Here is a 23,822-nt window from a genome sequence, read left to right as displayed (position 1 = left end):
ACTTGTGCTCTGATAAACTTCAATCACTCTTTACTGCTGTACTGCAAGTTGGAGCGATATCACCCCCTCCCTTTCCCCCCAGCAGCCGAACAACAGAACAATGGGAAGGTAACCAGATAGCAGCTCCCTAACACAAGATAACAGCTGCCTGGTAGATCTAAGAACAACACTCAATAGTAAAATCCAGGTCCCACTGAGACACATTCAGTTACATTGAGAAGGAAAAACAGCAGCCTGCCAGAAAGCATTTCTCTCCTAAAGTGCAGGCACAAGTCACCTGACTGGGGGCAGCTGGGAAATTGGCAAAATGTCTAGCCCCATATCAGATTTTAAAATTGAATGTAAAAAAATCTGTTTGCTCTTTTGAGAAATGGATTTCAGTGCAGAATTCTGCTGGAGCAGCACTATTAACTAAATCAGTTTGAAAACATTTTTTTTTCCCATGACAGTATCCCTTTAAAGTGTGTGTGTGCTTTGATTTATCTAACATGGTGTTCTCCTACACTCCAATTTAGAAGGAAACTGCTACCTGGTTGCTAGAGTTAGTGATGGTTCCCATGTCCCAATGGTAAAGATAATATATGTTTGGGGGTCTGAATAGAAATAGAAGTTATTGAAAATAATAGAAACAATAAAAATCTAGAAATCAGGTCCTGGCAACAATATTTGATGTAATGTAACAAATACACTACAGACATTCAGTATTTATTTCTCAAAGGGTCACTCATATTGTAGGTTTCCTTTGTCTGATAACAAATCTGCCAATTCCGCCTTGTCCTGAAATCGTGTTTTTAGCCACCCTGAGGGTCTTTGACTATGTAGCATAAAGAATTCTTAACATTTATAGCATACTGATATCCCTTCCAGATACATTACTAACTAACAAAAAAACCCTTTGGCTGTGCCGTTTACCCGAATATATACATTTTAAAACTGGCATTATACTATATAGATATATTTCCTTGATAAAGGCCTAATGCTGGCTGAAACATTGGATGTGCAGTTATGATTATTAAAGAACTAGTATTGAGAGAGAGAGAGAGAGATTAGTCGCCCGGTGACAAATCGCCTCTTTTTCGAGAGACTAATCTCCCCGAACTGCCTCCCTGCAGGCTAGCATCTAAATCGCTGATGGGATGGCTCTCGAAGCGCTTCGTTTTCCGAAGTCGCCCGAAGTTTCCTCGTGAGGTAACTTCGAAAAACGAAGAGCTCCAAGTGCCATCCCACCAGCGATTTAGATTCTAGTCGGCGGGGAGGCAGTTCTGGGAGATTAGTTGCCCAGAAGAAGAGGCAATTTGTCATCGGGCGACTAAAATCTCCCCGAATCTTCTCGTCTGTCTCTGCCCTTAAAGTCAATGGGCGTTTTCCTTGTGGCTACATTTTTGTCTCTGCGACTTTTTGGTATTGCCAACTTTTTGTCCAAATGCATGGCGACTTTTTTTTGTCTCTTTTGACAATTTTGTCAAATCAATGACCACATACATAACTCTTTTGTGCGTAAACAATCCCCAAGATAGAAGTTGCAATGGCTGACGTTTTGGCATTATACACTGTCCAACAGGCTACGGACTGAGTCAAAATTGGCAAGTGGACAGCTATTATTGCCCAGTGTATGGGCAGCTCTAAGGTGAACTAAAAATGAATACAACTATATATATATATTGTATTGAATATACAGGTATGGGATCTTTTATCTAGAAACTAGTGATGAGGGAATCTGTCCCGTTTCACTTCACCAAAAAAATTCATGAAACGCAAAAAATGTGCAAAACGCATTGAAGTCAATAGGAGTCAAAAAAAAATTACGCGTTTACACTCCAAATGCCTTAAAGTCACTGGGCGTTTTTCTTGTGGCTACATTTTTGTCTGAAAAAGACTTCAGATTACTGATCTCTGTAATTTCCTCAAATCCAAGAATGCTATTGGAGAACAACAAATCCAATCCTTACCTTCCAGGTTCTGTTGAGAGTTCTGTAAATGACCCAAATGTATATTGAGAGACAAGAGTGGCAAAGTATTGTCCCAGCCTGGCAAGTATCTTGGCCTCAAGCTTTCCCAGCTTACAGCAAGCCATGTTTTTTATTTTTTTATAAGCCTGCAAAATTGAAGTTGAAAAGTCCTTCTGACAATTAGGGAGAAACGTTTGCCCTTCAGGAAACTTTAACTTCCTACAGATTTCCACAAATATTTCACTTACACTGCAAATACCCATTACTGGAAGGTAAACTTGCCTCTAAGCTGCACAATGGCCTGGTGAAAAATGATTTCTTTATTGCAGGGGTCATTTATTTTATTGTATGTGTTTCCCTTCCAGCTGGGAGAATTCAGCCCCAACAAACAGATGTGCTTTTTGTTTTCATCTGTTTCATGGATGTCCTTTTTAAACAATGCAAACGTGAATACATGACATACAGAGAGATCCTTTGCAAAGGGGATATTGTCATTATATAAGCACCGACCTTCTATCAATCTACCGTAGTCATTAATTTGGGTCTGTAGAGCTATACCTTGAAGTTTTCCAGATACCGCCATACATTGAGCTGACCGGATTCCAAAGCAATGAGAGCTAAGGGAGAGATTCTTCCACCACTGGGGGGGGGGGGTTGAGAAATCCCTTTGAGATTCTCCATCTCCATAAGGAATTGACTGGTCAAAGAGAGAAAGTCGTCCAGAGGAGGATGAAGCAATTCAAATAGCAGCGATGGAGAATCTCCTCCACTCCAGAATTCCTGAAGAAATGATACTAGACATTCTGGAATTAAAGGAGTCTCTTATCCAACGTTTTGTATTTAGGGGCAAAATAATTCTTAGGATGAAGAGGACTTTATTTGCCTGTCCTGCCTTTGCCATTGAAGGTACAAGTTTGTCAGATGACATTTTTTTGCCTGTTGTGGAGGGAACAAAAAGGAAATGAAAGTGACAATTGGAGTGGCTTTCCAGTTTGTTCTGGTGAAGCAAGAGACACAAAAGGGTTACCACTGATCAAATGAGATACAGTACAGTATAGTAATTAGACCTCTACCTCCCCCAGCTCATCAGTTAAGGTGGCCATACACAGTGACATCGCCAAAGGAGCAGATCTCTCCTCGATACGCCCACATTGAGTTGGGCGATATCGTGCGGATCCGATTGTGGGCCCTAGGAATGGAGGCCACACCGGCGGTCAGATTGCGGGACAACGTCAACGAATATATATGCGGCCACGAACAGATGGGATTTTTAACCATGCCTGATCGACATCTGGTTGACTTTCGGCCAGCTATTGATCGGGGAAGCCCATGGAGGGCCCCACACACAAGCCAATAAGCTGCCAACTCGGTCTGTTTGCAGCTTTTATCGTCCCATGTATGAGGGCCTTTAAGCAGCACAAGGCAGGCAACATGGAAGCAAACTTGGCCTTGTTTGGTGGTGTCAAAGAACTGTGCAACGAGCAGGCCCGGATTTGTGGGCAGGTCACATAGGCCCAAGCCTAGGGCAGCAGAGAGCTGGGAGTGGCATGTAGCCTGTTGGCTGCATTAAAACTTGGGACTGAGCAGGAGATTTGTCAGTTTGAATCTCCCACCCATCTAGTCCCCAGCGCTGGCAAACAACAAAATACTAAAGCGATGGAGGTGAGCAGTGGGGCTGCGCGAGAGGATCGAGTTGTGTATGGGGAAGCAGGTAGAGGACGGGTCAGGTTCAGGGGGAAGCGGGTCGGGAAAGGGTTGGGTGCGAATGGAGCAGGGGGCGGAGCGGCTTAAGTGGCCTATGGGCACACAGTTTATAAAACCGGCCCTGGCAACGAAACATCAAAGTAATCATTGTTGTAGCAAATTTGTACTAGAAACCTTTATGGTGTCGATGCCTAAAGCATAGATTCTTATACTATGGGTTTAAACCCAAAAATAGGTTCCCTTGCTGCTTAGGGTGGGTCCCACTTACTCACCTTCAATGCAAAGAAAAGCTTAAAGAAATAGAAATGCCTCCAAAAGAAAATAGCTGTTAAAATGAGGAGCATAAACTGATTTTAATCAGTTACGGTTTAATGCTTCCAGCAAGAAAGAAAATGAGACTTTCCACCCATCAGGCTCTTACACATGTTTGTTTCTGCGTTTTTCAAATGAATGCTGTGAGCAAAAAAAAAAAAGAAAAAAAAATCATGTATTGCTTTTAAACACATATTTAACACAACTAAGCACATTTTTACTCTTTCCAAACGCCTTTTCTTTTTAATTATTTATTATTTGTGCCCCTCAGGAAGACCACTATGGTCTAAATGTGTTGGGCTCACCAATTATTTTTGTAATTCCCCCCTTTTTTTCTTATGTAATAAATATAATATTTTTTTGCTTACCGAGTGTGCAATCCGTTATTGGTTATTTATATGTTAGTTTTGGAGACCCTCATGGGGAGCCTCCTATAGATTAGCATTTTAGTTTAAGGGTGTGCGCCTTCTTTCTTGATATTTTTAGTGTCTAAACCAGTGGTCCCCAACCAGTAGCTCATGAGTAACATGTTGCTCACCAACTCTTTGGATGTTGCTCCCAGGGGCCTAAAAGCAGGTGATTATTTTTGAATTCCAGGCTAGAAGGAAAGTTTTAGTTGTATAAAAACCAGATGTACTGCCAAACAGAGTCTCCTATAGGTTACCAGTCCACATAGAGGCTATCAAACAGCCAATCACAACCCTTTTTTGGCATCCCCATGAATAAAAACTTTTTCATGCTTGTGTTGCTCTCCAAGTCTTTTTACTTTTAAATGTGGCTCACAAAAAAAAAGGTTGGGGACCCCTGGTCTAAACAAACAAAGTGAAATGTGAGTCAGATGCAAGTCAGAACGCTCATGAGTACAGCCAGGCAGAATATAATGGAATCAATTAGCGAATGTGTTTATTTTTGCCCAAAACTGCATTTAATCGCTTGTTAAACCCAAAAAAAACACCCAAAAAAAACAACGCCCTTGTGGAAGAATCCTAACATACAACTAATCACTTATGCCAGTGCAACAGGTAACAGAACACTGGGGGAAACATATCACATGGTTTCAAGTTCAAGGATCAACGTGGAATATTATCACCACTATTATATGTTGTGCTCTAAAAATATCCCTCTACTATTTACTTTTATTTCTAAAGACTTTGCCTTTGTAATGGTCTATAATTACATGTGCAAATACATTTCATAATAGGGAATTAATAAACTCCGCACTCATCATTTAGTCACCTTGGTGCATCATGTAAACTCATATCTGTCACTGTGCCAAGTCATTATCATTAAATATTAGCTCCCTCTTATTTCCTTCCTCCCTGTCAATCAGCAGGAGAAGCCCCACCCACAGCAGAGAAACCCAACACTTTGCGGTGCCAGGGCGGTGGCAGAAACAGAGAAACAACTAAAGAAAATATGGAAATAAATCAGACTGGCAAATATTACAGTGAAAACATTTTCTTTTCCTTGTCGCTGCAAATGACTGACCAAGTCCAGGATTTGTGTGCTTTAGATATAGACCGTCCACTACATGAGGATTTTATTGTAAGTGAAATACTCGTACCCCCGAAATTCCTACAACTTAAAGGGGTTGCTCACCCCTTTTTTTGAGTTATTTAGCTTTTTATTCAGCAGCTCTCCAGTTTTCCGTTTTGGCAATCTGGTTGCTAGGGTCCAAATGACCTTAGCAACATGCACGGATTTGAATGAGAGACTGGAATATGAATAAAGTAAGCCTAAATAGAAAGATTGTTGCAATAACAATAAGGGGCAGATTTACTGAGGGTCGAATTTCGAAGTACAAAAATACTTCAAATTCGAATATCAAATTCGAAGTTTTTTCAACAAATTTGGCAATCCTGCGGTCGAATAGAAATTGTCCAATCGAACGATTTGAATGATTTTTAGCGATCGAACGATTTTTATTCAACCAAAAAAAACTTAGAAAAGTGCTGTGGAAGGTCCCCACAAGCGAACATTGCACTTTGGTATCTTTAATTTGGCGAAGTATGAAGTCAAAGTTTTTTTTAAAGAGAGAGTACTTCGATTATCGAATGGTCGAATAGTCAAACGATTTTTACTTCGATTCGAAGTCGAATGGTCGAATATAGCGTATTCGATGGTCGAAGTACCCCAAAAATTTACTACGAAATTCTAAGTTTTTGAAATTCGAACATTGACTCGAGCTTAGACGTACAGATTTCACCCTTGTATCGGACGAACGATCTGAAGTTTTGGGGGGTCCTAATGCAAAAGCCTTTAATGAACCTTCTTTCCCTTCAGCACCAAGTGAGGCATTGTGATGTATTCGTGTCTGGTGCTGGTAAGCCCTTGGGATATACAGCTCTATTCCAATCAATAAGTATGGGACCTTTAATTCAGTATGCTCAGGACCTGTGGTTTTCTGGATAGGGGATATTTCTGTCATTTAGATCTTTATGCTTTACGTTTACTAGTTTACTACTATAGTGAAAATGAAAATAAGCTTCATCATACAGAAATAAGAAACTTTCTAAATACAACCAATTAAATATTCTGCATCATTTCTGAAATAATCAAGTTTATCTTCACTATTCCTCTCTCAGCATCTGTTTCTCTTCATTCTCTCTTCATGCAGCAGTTGGGTGTCAGATATTCACTGACAGTTAGATCCAATATATCTTATTGGGGGCTCCTTTCCTAGCAGAGGTATTAGAGCTCATTCAAATAACTGATTCCAGTACAAACAAAATGTAACATTATAACTGCTTTTTGCACAAATTCTGCATGTAGAGAGACATGATGTCTGGTGATTTAATAGAGTGACCTCTAATACATCTTCTAATACATCTTCTAGGCAAAAGGAGCCCCCCTATAAGATATATTGGATTTAAAAGTGATCATACACAGGGAGATCCACTCGTTTGGCGATGTCGCCAAACTAGGGGATCTCTCCCCGATATGCCCATATTGAGGTGGGCGATATCGGGCTGATTCGATGATGAGCCCTAGGGCCAAACGATCGGATCAGAATGGAGGCAATACGGCCGCATCAATGAGCAGATGCAGCCACGATCCGACAGGATTTTTTACCCTGCCCGAAAGTCGGCAAGATATCGATCAGGGAAGCCTGTGGGATGGCCCCACACACTGTGGATAAGCAGCACAACTGTGGGTGACAGCACTTGTACATTCCCTTAGGGTCAGGGCACACGCTCAGATTCGGAGAGATTAGTCGCCCGGTGACAAATCTCTTCTTCGGGGCGACTAATCTCCCAGAACTGCCACCCGCTGGCTAGACTGTAAATCGTTGACGGGATGGCGCTCAGAGCGCTCCGTTTTCCGAAAGTCGCCCGAAGCTGGCTCACGAGGAAACTTCAGGCGACTTCGGAAAACAAATTGCTCAGAGTGCCATCCCGCCGACGATTTACATTCTAGCCAGCGGGAGGCAGTTCCGGGAGATTAGTCGCCCGAATCTGAGATTTGTCGCCGGGGGACCAATCTCCCCGAATCTGAGTGTGCCCTGACCCCAAATCTCTCAATGGTTATGGAATGAAGCTAAATGATCACGTTGGGTAGAATCTCACAAAAGTCTGTGTTATTTTGGTAAATGATTAATCAAGTAGAACATTTCTTTACATACAGACAAGTTAGTCATCCGGAACAGTTCTTCTCAACGCTTACCCCGCACATGGCAGATATTCAGTAAGTTCCTGTTTCAGAACAGGTGGTTCAGTCACAGGGGGAGGCCCATTTATCAAAGGTCAAATTTTGAATTCATGTGACTTTTTTTTTTAACTCTAATAAATTTGGATACACTCGAAATTCGATTGGGAGGTTATTTAATAAAAAAATCGAACAAATATTACTGTCACTGAAAACTAGAATCGAATTCGAAACGCATTTGACTAAACTCGAACCATATTTTTTTTTCCGCAAAAAAACTTGAATGTCAGGAAGGCTTATAACATGTTAACATTTTTAGCCATATTCATTTTTAGGATTTAGTTCTCCTTTAAGTTAACTTTTAGTATGGTATAAAATGGCCAAATCAGAGCAATGTTTCAATTGGTCATTATTTATTGTTATATTTTGATTTTAATGATTTAATTATTCTTCTGAATCTTTCAAATAGGGGTCACTGACCCCATTTAAAAAAAAAAATCAAATGCGCTGCAATCAGTACTTTTGAGTACTCGTCTTTTTTTCAGGTGTTTTCCTATTCATATTCCAGGCCCTCATTCAAATCAATGCATGGTTGCTAGGGTAATTTGGACCCTAGTAACCAGAGTGCTGAAATTGCAAACTGCTAAATAGAAAGTTAAATAACTAAAAAACCACAAATATTAAAAAAAAAATTTACTCTATTGTATCTATTGCCACAATACTGTTTAACAGATCTGTTTACATGGTTCAAGTATGGAGCTTGTTCAAGACCATGGGTAAGGAAGAAGTCCCAATGCACCAATGACCAATATATCGCTTTCTGGACTAGCGGAGCCAAATTCCGTTTTAAAAAATGAAAATTCGGCTCTTAAAGTTACAGGAGGTTGTTTTTTGCAGCCCCTAGTAATTGGCCGCTCACTGGGGTTCATTTATCAACACTGGGCAAGTTTGCCCATGGGCAGTTACCTATAGCAACCAATCAGTGATTAGCTTTTTAAAGCCAGCTGCAAGTAGAACAATGAAAGCAGCAATTTGATTGGTTGCCATGGGTTACTGCCCATGGGCAAATTTGCCCAGTGTTGATAAATGACCCCCACTGTCACTTGAGGCAAGTTTCTCATCAAGTTTCTCATCTTGCCTAACGGCAGGAGTGGCCCTGGATCTGTTATCCAGAATGTTCAGGATGAGGTTTCCCAGATAGGGGATTTTTTTTGTCTACCAATAGATCATTTCAGCCTTAATTAAATTCAATAGATTTTTTTTTGCCTCCATTGAGGATTAATTGTATCTTCAGTTAGATCAAGTGCAAAGTATTGATTTATTATTACAGAGAAAAGAGAAATCGCGTTTAAAAATTCGATTTAATTAAAGTGGATTAAAAATATAACACATCTCGCGTATACAATTGCATTTTAGCTTATAAAGTGTCCGTTTTTTTAATGAAACATATATTTCCACCAGTATCTGGTGATAACATTATGATTGCAGCCAATCGTGTGCTTTTAGATACAGTTTGGTTAGTGATTGGTTGAAAGAAGAAATCAATGGTTCTGAATGGCTGTTTCTTCAACGGAGGAGCAAGAGAGTTAATAAAGTCAAAAGCAAGTGCTTTATGTCTTCTGTGTTAAAGGGGGTGGAAAGGAAAGTGCACAGAAAAAAATTTATAAGCAACAAACGGAAAGTCCCTTCTATGGAAGAAATGTGTAACAATGAAATCCAGAGGCAAATGAATTATGCATTAAATTCACCCACAGTGCATATGTGTATATTGTATTTATAAGACACAATACAAGCTGATGTAATTAGACCCTGAGATCACGTACAGAGGGGGGTTTATGTGCAGCTCTTAGAAGGGCTTCCACCAAAAGTGGCTTATGTACAGTGCGTATTAATAAGAGCCCAGGGATAGACACTGGATGACCCCACGGGCAAAACACATGGGGACTTAAGCCTTTTCTTTGCACCATGTGCCCAGTTCATAAACAAGAGCACTTAAAGGTTGGAGCAGACGAGCAGATTTGGGGAGATTTAGTCGCCTGGCGACTAATCGCCTCTTCTGTGTGGCGACAATCTCCCCGAACTGCCTTCCGTATGCTTGAATGAAGAATCGCCTGCACTAATATACTTGCGGCGCTTTGATTTCCAAAGTTGCCCGAAGTTTCCTCGTGAGCGTTGCGAGTGCATTAGCGCAGGTGATTCTTCATTCAAGCATATGGAAGGCAGTTCGGGGAGATTGTCGCCACACAGAAGAGGCGATCAGTCGCCAGGCGACTAAATCTTCCCGAATCAGCTCGTCTGCCCCAACCCTAAAGGAGAACTAAAGCTTAACTAAAGAAGTAGCTAGAAATATTGTATATTATTTGTGTGAAGGTACAACCCACTAAGGCAGTGATCCGTGATCCGCAGCATGTTGCTCCCAAACCACCCAGAAACAGAAGCTTTCCCCTGCCTCGTAGTGATTCGTTTTCCGAAGTCGCCCAAAGTTTCCTCATGAGGCAACTTGAGAAAACGAAGCGCTCAGAGTGTCATCTCGCCAGAAATGTTCAATCTAGCCGGCGGGGAGGCAGGGAAAGGCTGGGAGATTAGTCGCCCCGTGTGTGTGTCTCTGCCTTAAATGTGTAGGAAATCTCTGCTCCTGCACAAATTCATCTTGCCATTATATGATCTTTATCAGACAATAACTTTGGTATTGTTATAAACAGGTAAAAGCAATGCGATCCGCATCAGAGCTCATCTGGTTTGTGTCCCCTCTATTCCAGACCCTGCCCTAGTGAGATGTTGGCTATTCCAAGTCGCTACACTTCTTTAGCACAGAAAGGTCCCACATAACTGGGCATATTCCGGACATCCATAGAGGACCAAAATCTTTTCTTAAAGGGATCCGGTCATCGGAAAACATGTTTTTTTCAAAACGCATTAGTTAATAGTGCTACTCCAGCAGAATTCTGCACTGAAATCCATTTCTCAAAAGAGCAAACAGATTTTTTATATTTCATTTTGAAATCTGACATGGGGCTAGACATTTTGTCAATTTCCCAGCTGCCCCTGGTTATGTGACTTGAGCCTGCACTTTAGGAGAGAAATGCTTTCTGGCAGGCTGCTGTTTTTCCTTCTCAATGTAACTGAATGTGTCTCAGTGGGACCTGGATTTTACTATTGAGTGCTGTTCTTAGATCTACCAGGCAGCTGTTATCTTGTGTTAGGGAGCTGCTATCTGGTTACCTTCCCATTGTTCTTTTGTTTGGCTGCTGGGGGGGAAAAGGGAGGGGGGGATATCACTCCAACTTGCAGTACAGCAGTAAAGAGTGATTGACGTTTATCAGAGCACAAGTCACATGACTTGGGGCAGCTGGGAAATTGACAATATGTCTAGCCCCATGTCAGATTTCAAAATTGAATATAAAAAAATCTGTTTGCTCTTTTGAGAAATGGATTTCAGTGCAGAATTCTGCTGGAGCAGCGCTATTAACTGATTCATTTTGAAAAATAACTTTATAACGTTATGAAAATTCATTATTCCTTCGATCGAACTATTTGCGCAAAATTCCTTCGACTTCGATATTCGAAGTATTTTAATTCCCGGTCGAATATCGAGGGTTAATTAAATTAAAGATGAATTTGCCCCTAAATGTGACACAGGCTGAAGGGTTACTGCTTTTTTTTATTATCCTTTATTTATATAGTGATGACATTACACAAAGCTTTACAGAGATTTTTAATCATCACTAGTACACAGAAGGCAAGAGTTATTTCACTGAGCAGTAGCACAGAAACCCACGGAATATACTAATTCCACGCAGAGAGCGGTAAAGCCAGAACTGAACCCATGACACCAGAGCGAGGAACGATTTAGTCAGAAACCATAAGATTTCTGGATTATTGGAGGAAGCCATGTAAAAAGAAAAATAATGCAACTGGATCCTATTCTCACGAATACTTATGAAATGATACCCAATAGACGACACGTCATCAACCCTCTGGTTTCATGCTTTTCATTCAGATCTTTATTACATTAAGGTTACATAAGAATTTGCTTTTATAGATCATAATGGGACAAAATCACTAAAAGTAGACCCTGCATTAGTAAAGTAGCACTCCAGCCTTAGGGAATAATTAGGAACATTTTCTCTCTCTCCCTGTTTAATTGCTAAATGAGAGTTCTCAGTATTACTAATGGCGTATTGTCCGGAGTCAATAATCCTCAACGAATTTAGTATTTTGTAAATACTCAAATCCCTGTTTGGCCATGTGAAAGCAAATATTGATACTACATTCTCTGTGCTATTAATAACTTACAGTTGATAGAATTATTAATGACTTACAGTTGATAGAATTATTAATAACTTACAGTTGATACAAAGAGTCACCCTAGAAATACTGTGTTGGATCATTACATTTGGTTTTGGCACATCCATGTAAATCCAATTCAGATTAGCCATTGTGTCAGCTGTTCTGGGAGATCACACCGGAGACTGGAATGGGTCTGGCAGCTCAAATTGTAGAATTACTAGGGACACATTTAGGGCTGGACAAAAAAAGGGTGTTTACCCTGAGTCCCCACAACCCTGGGCCAAAAGACAGACCCCAAGCATATCCTATAGGAAATGGAAACGAGATTTCCTCCTCCTTATTTCCCTGACTGTCCCACAGGAAAATGAGCAAACAAGCAATGTAGCTCACGGGTCCCAGCTCTAAATTGAAACTATTTTTTGCAACAGATAAAATATGGAACAAAAATAGCAAAATTCATATTGGGGATTATTAAATTAATATTATCAGTTGTTATGCCTCTATCTGATTGGTTGGTACCTACACTACAATTTAGCACCTATGTTAGTAAACCTTCTCCTCTGCTTCCACTGGTTAGGAAGTTATATAGTGGCTGAAAAACATAGAATAAGTGATGGGCGAATTTCTCCCGTTTCGCTTCACCGACAATTTTGTTAATTTCCCGCAAAATTCACGATACGGCGAAAAATGTATCGGAAAATCGTGAAATCGGAAAGTTCACTAAAAAATCATGAAATTCTAACGTTTTCACGAAAAAATCGTGAAATTTGAAAGTTTTCACGAAAAAAAGCGCAATTTGAACATTTTCACAAAAATTTGAGCAATTCAAATGTTTTCACTAAAATTCGAGCAATTCGAACGTTTTTACGATAAAATCGAGCAATTCGAACGGTTTCACTAAAATTGAGCAATTCGAACGTTTTCACTAAAAAAATCAAGCAATTCGAACGTTTTCACTACTTAGAATAGGTATTGAATAGTAACTCTTGTTTTACCTGTATTTCCCAGGTATCCCTTGCTCCTGGCTAGACTTGCATATAATTGTAACATTCTCTGATGCCTGGGAAATACATGTAAAATGATGGCAAGCCATTTAGATCTCTGGGCTGGTTCATTATTTTTTAATAAGAAAAAAAAATTTAGCAATTTCATTCATTCATGCGGGTGCCGAGCTTATTGGTACCTCCGAAGTTTCAAGGACAATTTTGCTTACAAAATTAATTATGTATATACACAAAAAGCCAGGCAAATTTGCCCTGGTACAGTAACTCATAGCAACCAATAAGAGAACTGCTTTCATTATGCCACCTGCGGTACGCTGATCCCCACTATTTGCTGATCTGGTTGCTATGGGTGACTGCACCAGGGCAAATTTGCCAAATGTTAGCAAATAAGCTTCTGCATTGCTGCACCTGCTTGTATAGGAATTAGGAGTGAATTAGCTATTGTGTCTAGAGATAAGGCAGCCCAAACACAGGTCCAAACACTGCAGTGAGTAAATAGGAACAGGTGGGAATGGAATTCCTGCAATAAATGATTTGCTAGAATTAGGGACGCACCAAATCCACTTTTTTGGAAACCGGCCGAACCCCCGAATCCTTCGCGAAAGATTCGGCCGAATACCAAACTGAACCCTAATTAGCCGATTCGCTCCTGGATTACAGAAAAAAAAAATCAAACTTGACCAGTCGATATCTGCCCGATTTTTGGCATAATATCGATCGGGAGGACCTGTCGGGAGCCCCCACACATGGGCAGATAAGATGCCGAATTGGTCTAAAGGACCAATAGTGGCAGCTTTAATCTGCCCGTGTAGGGCAGAGACACACCATCAGATTCGGGGATATTAGTCACCCAAACTGCTAGAATGTAAATCTCTGGCTGGATGGCACTCGGATCGATTCATTTTCTGAAGTCGCCCGAAGTTTCCTTGTGATAGAACTTTGGAAAACTGAGCCCTCTGAGTGCCATCCCACCAGCGATTTACATTCTAGCAGAGGGGAAGGCAATTCGGGAGATTAATCGCCCCGAAGAAGAGCAGATTTGTCTCCGGGCGACTAACCTCCCTGAATCTGACTGTCTCTGCCCTAAGGGAGCTGCTGTCTTCCGCCTGCTAAAAAGAAAAATCGCCTGCGGCAATGCACTCGCGGCACTTTGATTTCCCAAGTTTCCTCTTGCGGCAACTTTGGGCAACTTCGGAAAACAAAGTGCCGCGAGTGCCATGCCGCAGGCGATTTCGCATTCTGCCAGACGGAAGACAGGGGGAAGCCGTTCAGGGAGATTAGTCGCCCCAAAGAAGAGGCGATTAGTCGCCAGGCGACTAAATCTCCCCAAATCTCCAGGTGTGACCTGACCCTCAGTCTGTGGGTGCTACTAACATACATGTTTATTGTGAGTGCCCTGGAGTTACAGGTCAGCAGGCAGCACCCTATAATTAGATTTAGTGCTGAAAAAGTCCCCCCACCCCAAACATATAATCACTTTGATGTGTCACTGGGACAGTGAAGAACTCTGCCCATAACAAACACAGCAATGTCTCAAATGTCTGTCTTGAATTTTCCTACTGTAAAAAAAAAAAAAATTGTACATTTGTCTCCTTCTGTTATTTCATAACTCCCATCATCCCCAAGCAACAGGTGGGAACATTGCTGGGAGTTGTGCAACAAGGGTAACTAAAGGGTTATGTGTATGTTATAGAATGGCCAATTCTAAGTAACGTTTCAATTAGTCTTCATTATTTATTTTTTAATTTTTTTTTATTTCTAGAGCTGCTGAATAAAAGCTAAATAAGTCAAAAACCACAAATAAAAAAAGAAATGAAGACCAACTGCAGGATATCACTCTCTTCGTCATACTAAGGGGCCCATTTACTTAGCTCGAGTGAACGATTAGAAGAAAAAATAATTTAAATTTCGAATGGTCGAATATGGCTACTTCGACATTCGACTACGACTTTGAATCGAACGAATCGAAGTAAAAATCGTTTGACTATTCGACCATTCGATAGTCGAAGTACTGTCTCTTTAAAAAATACTTCGACCCCCTAGTTCGCCAAATAAAACCTACCGGGGCCAATGTTATGGGAAGGTCCCCAAAGGCTTCCTAACAATTTTCTGATCGAAGGAAAATCCTTCGATCGATGGATTGAAATCCTTTCGAATCGTTCGATCATAGGAATAACGCTAAATCCTTTGACTTCAATATTCAAAGTCGAAGGATTTCAATTCGGCAGTCGAATATAGATTAACCGTCGATATTGGACCCTATGTAAATCTGCCCCTATGAGTTAATGTAAAGGTGAAGGCAGTGTTTATCTGTGGCAGTATTTGCGCTACTAGACAGACTCTTACCTGAGTGGTATCTTGATGGCCAGGTACCGGTCGATGGCCACAGCCAAGAGGCTGAAGATGGAGCTTTGGGTCAGCACCAGCACAAAGCAGGCAAAGAAGAGGCAGCTGTGGAAGTCGGTCTCTAGCCCTATACTGATGGTGATGGCGAAGGGGATGGCCAGTAGCCCCACGGCTATATCAGCCACAGCCAGTGACACCAGGAAATAGTTGGTGGCATTCTTGAGAGTACTGTTAATGGCCACTGCCCAACACACCAGCACGTTCCCAGCGATGGACAACACGGCTATGATCACCTCCACTGCTATGTACGCCGGGCTGGCTGTCATCATCTCCACTACTACTACTGCTGCTCAGGAGCCACAGGCATCTGGACAGGAGGGGTCGGCGACCCCTCCTCCTGTACTAACCCACAGCAGTGCAGAAATCCGGCACTAGACTTGTAGCAAGACAACTAGAGAGAGACATTACACGCCCCAAGCGATCACCAGCCCCTGGCAACTACTCGCCACCCTGTGCTGACATGAGCCCACGTCAGTGATTAGCCAATGGCTGCGAGGGGTGAGGCTTCAGGAGGGGTCAGTCAAGTCACAGGTGGGACCGGCATCTACAATGGGAGTCTGCACCGTGGGGTCCATCAACGGTGAGACACAATTGTATAATCCAATTGTATAATAATGTTCCTGCCGATCAGTCCGACGCGCTAGTCCCGGAGTTGAGCGGCCGCTTCTCTCACTGAGACACACGGGCAGCTCCGCTGATTGTACAGATCACGCGCAGGAGTTTGTAGGAAGCGCCTCAGTGGGAACCTGCTACTTCTCAGACACGCCCCCTTTGCTACACGCTCTCCAATAGGACGCCGGCTCGGTAGTGATTTGCATATGAGCGCCCCGCCTTCAGACGCTGAGCCGAGTCTTTAGTCGCTTCTACATAAAAGTGCTCAGCGCAAGGACAGCGCCAGTCTCTAAACTCCCCGCGCCGCTCACATTGGATCAAACTGCCAGTTGTGGCGCAATAAAGGGAATGGGGGGGGGAGCAGTGATGCTTTTAAATTATACCTCCCCCCACGTGCCGTCAGATTACAGTTTGTAGGTCCATTTGTGTCTCATGAGCCAGAGATGATCCTTTATCCCCATTACAACTGCTGCTCAGATTTATGCTCATTAAATAAATATCAGGCGTCAGGCCCAGGGCGGCATCAATCAAGGGGCGACATGACGCACGAGCGATTTTCTTGCGTTAGCGCAGAACAACTCGCGCCCCGGAATGAAGGCGACAGGAGCCGCATGCGCAATCTTCAAGCTTCACACGATGAGCGCAATCTCACGAGAGGGAGGAGGCGATGGAGGACACCTGTCAAGACTTATCTTTTTGTTTCTTATTTAAAGACTTGTCCGAACTTTTACCACCTGATCTTTGTACCTGAATCCTTACCCCTCTCATGGCTCTCAATCCCTCCTTCCTCCTCCAGTGACTCCCAATCTGTCTCCTGAGATTCAGAAACCTCTTCCCTCTTACTCTTCTTCCTACTGGAGATAACAGATGTGATTCCTTTTCCTCCATTCTCTCCAAATCTGCCTCTTCTTCCTCTGCCGATTCCCCCCGTGATTTCCCCCCTGGCAAAACAAACCTATTTTCAGTTTCAATGGTAATTACACCAGGGCACTTATTCTCTTTAACTCTCTTATTTGATTTGCTGCCCCCACTTTCCACTCATCCCTTCCTCTCCCCTCCTCATGGGACATCAGTTCCTTTGTCTTTTTATTCCCTTCACTCCTTGTCTCTCTTCCTTCCATCTTTCTCTGCCTCCTTCCCTCTCACCTCTGTTTGTTGCCCCCCTAGCTATTTCTCTTAACCCTTCTGCCCTCTCCTCCCCCCATGGTCTCGGTCTGTGGCAGGTTCTCCCCTGGCATTGGGGTGCTCATCTCGTGTGATTGGGACAAGTTCGCTGACTGTTATGCCAGGCTTCGGGGCATGATCTATAAGTATGGCCTGACTTCATGCACAGGTTACACTTTATTGCCAGACACATTCTTTCCTCGGGTGCCCAGTCTCCCCACACAGATCACATTTCTGTACATTACATTTCATGACATAATGCCTGTTGGACCCACATTTATAGCATAGTCTGGGCTGACCCACATAGAAACAGACCCTTGTTTTCCCAATGAAAAAAGAATTTGGGAGGTGTCTCTGAACATTGTGCTCTACATGCAGTTTAACTTGGACTTTATATCCCACAACCCAGAAACCCTCCTCATCAAACAGTCCCACCAGGGGGGATAATATGAGGAGTCCTGCTCATGCACCGTCTCATTCTTCATCATTATAGGATTAGTATTCTTCATCATTATAGTCACTACTTTAGTTTTAGGTTTGGAGACAGGTATTACCCTAAACCCCTGCCACTCCTTGGCCTCTTTCTTCAGATGAGACCTCCTCCAGAATTCCTCTAACCATTGGGATAATTGAAAACTGACATCAGTATCTGTGACGCTCGTTGGAGCATAAATATCTTGTGGGGTGAAATCTAAAAACTGTTTTATTATGTTTCTGGCAACCAACCTGCACCCTGGAAAATCCTCTCTCTCATTCACCCACTTAATTTTAACTACATTTATTCTCTTATCAATCTGATCATCAGAGTCATCATCCCTCTCACGTGCAGAGAACCTCCTCCCTTCCCAAACATTACCCCCAGCGGCCCTCTCACTCCCACCTTGCACATTGCTCTCCCCAGCAGAATAAACACCATTGTTTTCCCTCCCCTCCCCCACTCACTTGCATTGCACCAACCACATGCACCTCAGCTGCACCTCTCTCTGCAACTTGCTCCAAACTGCCCCCAGCACTCACAGCATTCATTGCACTCACTCCCTCCTCAGCCAAATCAGCCGCATCACTCACATGCATTGCATTAACTGCACACACCTGCATCTCATCACTCACGTGCATTGCATTAACTGCACACACCTGCATCTCATCACTCACATGCATTGCATTAACTGCACACACCTGCATCTCATCACTCGCATGCATTGCATTAACTGCACCACACTGCCCCCAGCACTCACAGCAGCTGCACACACACATTATCATATTGTTATCATCAGTATTGTTTCCAGTACTACTACTTTGAGTAATATTTGTAGCACTGCTACATTCAACAGTCACATGACTTGGGGCAGCTGGGAAATTGACACTATGTCTAGCCCCATGTCAGATTTCAAAATTGAATATAAAAATATCTGTTTGCTCTTTTGAGAAATGGATTTCAGTGCAGAATTCTGCTGGAGCAGCACTATTAACTGATGTGTTTTGAAAAAAAAATTTTTTTTTCCCATGACATTAACCCTTTAACCAATGGGATTTATTTTGCAGAATGACTGCGAGGAAACTTGCACCGACGCAAACTGCAGATTTCCAAGTAAGTGACCCCCTCATGTATTTGATTATGGGCTAATGCACCTTCATCCCAATATTTTTCGCTGCCATAGCAACATGATGTCTGCTGGGAATAAAGACGTGACTGAGGGTGCATTGAACTAAAAGATTATATTTGAAGGAAAAATTATTATAAGTAACCCTTTAAGTTTAATGGGTTTGCATATTTAATGGTTCTGTTATCCAGAGGCATATTCATAGTAGTGATGTGCGTGGTTGACTTGAAACCTGCAGTGACCCAGAAGTTGGGCAGGTTTGGGTTGAAATTTGGGTGACCATTGCGGGTTAAGGTTGGGTGCAGGTCAGACTGGGGAACTACACTCCTCCATTTCTCCTGAAGATTCCCTGTCTTGAACAAAAGTAGCACAGAAGTAGTGTACAGAGCAAGAAGATGCAGGTCCTGGTCGGGCGCGGGCCCTACAATGGCAACAGTTAGTGTCGGGTGTGGGTTGAGTTTTTCTTGACCTGCACGACACTAATTCAATAGTTTATATACTGTTTATATATATCAGGCTTTGTTGACCTATGAGCTGTGACCCCAAAATTTGGTCCCCGAGCTGTGTACAGGAGGTCCCCATGACCCCTTAATATTGTGAAGTTTCTTCTTACAATAGAAAATAGTGATTAAAATGAGAAGCATGACTGGTTCACTAGTTGTTGTGTTGCACTTGCAAAGCAAATGTGTTGATTTAACTTGGGTGCCTTGAAAAAAAACCACTGCTGTAGATCATGTGCACTGCGAGTGTGAATGTGCAGTATATCCAGAAATATCCGAAACCGGCACATCCATGTAAAAATATTCACCTCTTTATTTACATCATATCATAGTCCAATGTTTCGTTCCTCATTAGGACCTTTTCAAGGACCCTAATGATCCAAATGAGGAACGAAATGTTGGACTATGGTATGATGTAAATAAAGTGGTGAATGTTTTTACATGGGTGTGCCGGTTTCTGATATTCGTGGATATACATACAATATATTACAACTGTGCACCCCGTTGCATACGGAAGGAAAGTTTGCCTTGGAGTGCAGATACTCAGTAGACTGATATATATATATGTGTGTGTGTTGTAGCGATTTCAGGTAGCTGGACCTTGATCTCACTGGGGAATAGACCTTTGCAAACACTTCCAGACACTCCAAAACAGAAGTAAAGACAGTTCAGTCGAGCATAACTTTGGGCAGTTTATTGGGGCTTTTACAGGGAGAACAGAAAACAAAAATACAGAAACAAAAAAACCTAAGCCTGTCCAGGTCTTACTAATACAAAGAGGCTTTTCTTACTAATCCTGGACAAGGACCTTACACCCCGATCCCTTAGAAAGCAAAATGCACAAATGAAAGTTTTCTACACTTACACGGCAGTTAGAACACACTGGGCAAAAGCTCCTGCATTCCCCATGGTTCTCTCTCTTTAAAAAAAAGCTCCTTTTCTTAGGGAGCCAACCCCTGTGCAACTGCAGCCTAATCACCATGCAGCCCCTCGTCTGGGAACCCAATTCAACCGGAGCGGCCTACTGGACTGGAGGATTCACTCACTTTTGTCCATTGACTCCAGGACAAATATCGTTAGCCAGCTTTTGCTTAAAGGGATACTGTCATGGGAAAAAAATTTTTTTCAAAATGAATCACTTAATAGTGCTGCTCCAGCAGAATTCTGCACTGAAATCCATTTCTCAAAAGAGCAAACAGATTTTTTAATATTCAATTTTGAAATCTGACATGGGGCTAGACATTTTGCCAATTTCCCAGCTGCCCCAAGTCATTGTTTTGCAATCAAGTAAACGTAAAATTCACAGTTATGGTTTCAAGCACTTCTTTTCCAACTGAATATTTCCGGCAGTAAAAATGCATCATGTGCCGTCAGCCGTAGCCACTCTTTTTATCCCTTGTACTACAATGATGCAGGGCTGTTGGGAGCAGGGTACCACTTTATAGACACTTTATAGACACTTTATAGACACTTTATAGACACTTTATGGACACTTTATGGACACTTTATAGACACTTTATAGACACTTTATAGACACTTTATAGACACTTTATGGACACTTTATGGACACTTTATAGGTTGCTCATGCAGAACTTTGCTTGCTGGGCCATTGTTGGGAATAGCTGTACTTGACTGGCTGCTACTGCTTGATGTCTGTTCACTATCAGCCATAGGGATTCTACAAACAAAGATGACAAGGTCCCTGTCACACACAGATTTTCAGCTACAGATGGTTCTTTTCAAGTAATGCAAGCACAATAAAATAAAGTATTGCTCCTTAGATGTACTATAAGTGCCCTCCACTTCCTTGTACATGATATTGTTCACATACAGGGTACTTAATCCTTCAACTTATCTCGAATTTCTAAAGAAGTGGTGCAATAGCATTTAAAAAACACAGCTCTTATGAAATATTATGTGCTGACAAAATGTAGAGCATTGTCTTTCCTGCTGCTTTACTTGTGCAAATACAGGCATTACCCATGTAAGGTTTAACCAGAAATGCACCCCCCTTTTTTTGTTTAGTTGGGCAGAAGTGCAAGAAAACACCTCTTAGTGCTCATTCAGGCAGCATTTCTATTCCTGTGGGAATTGCTGCTCTGGGCACCTCTTGTCTGATAAAAAAAATCCAGGGTCAGGGGAATAGACCAGCCCTGTCCTTACTGCCTGCCACAGGCCTATGTACCACCCCATCTGCACCCCCATCTAGCACCTTTCCCTTACTTTTCCCTTACTTTGCCCTTACCTTCCCCATACTTTGCCCTTACCTTCCCCTTACCTTGCCCATACTTTGCCCTTACCTTTCCCATACTTTGCCCTTACCTTCCCCATACTTTGCCCTTACCTTCCCCATACCTTGCCCATACTTTGCCATTACCTTCCCCATACCTTGCCCATACTTTGCCCTTACCTTCCCCTTACCTTGCCCATACTTTGCCCTTACCTTCCCCATACCTTGCCCATACTTTGCCTTAACTTCCCCATACCTTGCCCATACTTTGCCCTTACCTTCCCCATACTTTGCCCTTACCTTCCCCATACCTTCCCCATACTTTGTCCTTACCTTCCCCATACCTTGCCCATACTTTGCCCTTACCTTCCCCATACATTGCCCATACTTTGCCCTTACCATGCCCATAGCTTGCCATTACCTTGCCTTTGCAGCAACTTGTTTTTTTCCCCCATACAGACCCCTTTCTGGGGTTTGCCTAGCATCAGCCTGCAAATTGCTTAATGAGGACAGTTTCTGTATCAAGCTTTAAAAAAAAAAAAAGTATTTGAGAAGGCAGTTTTTTGCTCTTTACCAAACCGTAAATATTGTAGCCTGAAGAAAAGGCGACTTCTGGCGAGGCAGACCAAGTGGCTAAACAATTGAATCAACTCGATCTGACCTACCACCTGGGCAGCCAATCAGGTAAACAAGCGCATTCTTCCGTGTGCTCCTCATAGGATCTCTGGGAACCTTTTGCTTTTTGTTTTTTTGGGGGACCCCACTCGGCAAAAATATGTAGGCTCTCACTAATGTTCTAATTATACAGAAAAAACAGCAGTGTATTAATGAACAGAAAGAGCAAATTAGAAAATATTAGATAATATTAGAAACATTAGAAATATCTTATCTGAATGCAGACAAAGCAGCAGCCCATGGCACTTTGAGAAATTCTTGTTTCAAAGTAATATTTTCTCCTTAATATAAGACAACTTAATGCTATAATTCCCTCTATTTATCTTAAGCCCTATGATAAGGGAGCTCAGTGTTTCACATTAGTTAAAGGATAAATAGTCAACAGCCTGCCAGACTGAATTATATGATCTTCTCCTTTTTTGGTGATTATAGTGATTAAATGGCCAATGTTATGTGGAACTACCTATCCGCTGGAAACAATTCAATGTGGAATCTAAGGAAAGTTTGCAAGCAATTCTATTTTATTATAGACTTAAGAGAAGCCATTATTAAACAATACTTTAAAAGTCTCTTTATAGGTGCCTGGCAATGTATTTACTGTGTATCCAGGTACAGGCATTTGCCAAACTGAGTCTATTATCGTATCCTTGGGACAATGATAGGACTATCTGTTTGGTGCACAGCCCAGGGCATTCATCAACCAATGTGCTTTTCTGAGCTTTCCGCTGCATATCTGGACAAGCCCTCTCAGACACTGATATACAGGTATGGGACCTGTTATCCAGAATACTTGGGACCTGGGGATAAGGGATCTTTATGTAATTTGGATCTCCATACCTTAAGTCTACTAAAAAATGTTTCAAACATCAATTGAACCCAACTAGATAATTTTGCCTCCAATAAGGATTAATTAGATCTGGGATTAAAGGGGTTGTCTGCCTTCAAACAGTTTTTCAGTTTAGTTGTTTTCAGATTGTTCACCTGAAATAGTCTTTTTGCATTTACTTTCTATTTGTGATAGTTTTTCTAATATTGAAGCAGCTCTGGGAGGGGAGGTCGCCGACGCTTTACTTTGTTTTCCGAAGTCATCCGAAGTTTCTTTGCTAGGCAACTTCATGGCAACTATGGAAAACGAAGCTCACCGATTGCCAACCTGCCGGCGATTTACATGCTAGCCAATGGGAGGTCGTTCGGGGAGATTAGTTGCCCTGAAGAAGAGGAGATTTGTCAATGGGCGACTAATCTCTCCGAATCTGAGCACGTGTCTCTGCCCTAACTGTTTTAAATTGATACATTTAGTGCAGGGATCCCAAACCTTTTTTACCTGTGAGCCACATTCAAATGTAAAAAGAGTTGGGGAACACAAGCATGAAAAAGTCCCTTGGGGTGCCAAATAAGGACTGCGATTGGCTATTTGGTAGCCCCTATGTGGACTGGCAGCCTACAAGAGGCTCTAGTTGGCTCTAGTTTTTATGCAATTAAAACTTGCTTTCAAACTTGGAATTCAATAATAAGCAGCTGCTTTGAGGACCCTGAGAGCAATATCCAAGGGGTTGGAGAGCAACATGTTGCTTGGGAGCTACTGGTTGGGCATCACTGCATTTAGTGGATAACTGGTTTCCAGATAATGACCCATACCTTTTATGTTGGTGGTTGTGTAGTACAATAACCTTTAGGGTAATGGCACACCAAGTGAACAAACCCCCCCCCCCACAAAAAAAATGCCTTTC

General features: G+C 42.1%; 1 protein-coding gene across 1 annotated transcript in view; it reads right to left on the bottom strand.

Annotated features, from left to right (window-relative positions):
• Positions 1 to 16,890, bottom strand: part of adora2b.S (adenosine A2b receptor S homeolog) — a 44,031-nt gene extending 27,141 nt beyond the window's left edge. The window contains exon 1 of the mRNA XM_018248809.2: positions 15,251 to 16,890. Within this exon, the coding sequence (XP_018104298.1) occupies positions 15,251 to 15,579 (329 nt within the window). The 5' untranslated portion in view covers positions 15,580 to 16,890. The remainder of the gene's footprint in view (positions 1 to 15,250) is intronic.
• Positions 16,891 to 23,822: the final 6,932 nt, after the last annotated feature.

This window comes from Xenopus laevis, chromosome 2S, assembly GCF_017654675.1.
Source record: "Xenopus laevis strain J_2021 chromosome 2S, Xenopus_laevis_v10.1, whole genome shotgun sequence".
NCBI classification, from domain to species: Eukaryota; Metazoa; Chordata; class Amphibia; order Anura; family Pipidae; genus Xenopus; species Xenopus laevis.
This window is presented reverse-complemented; position numbering and strand designations above follow the sequence as displayed.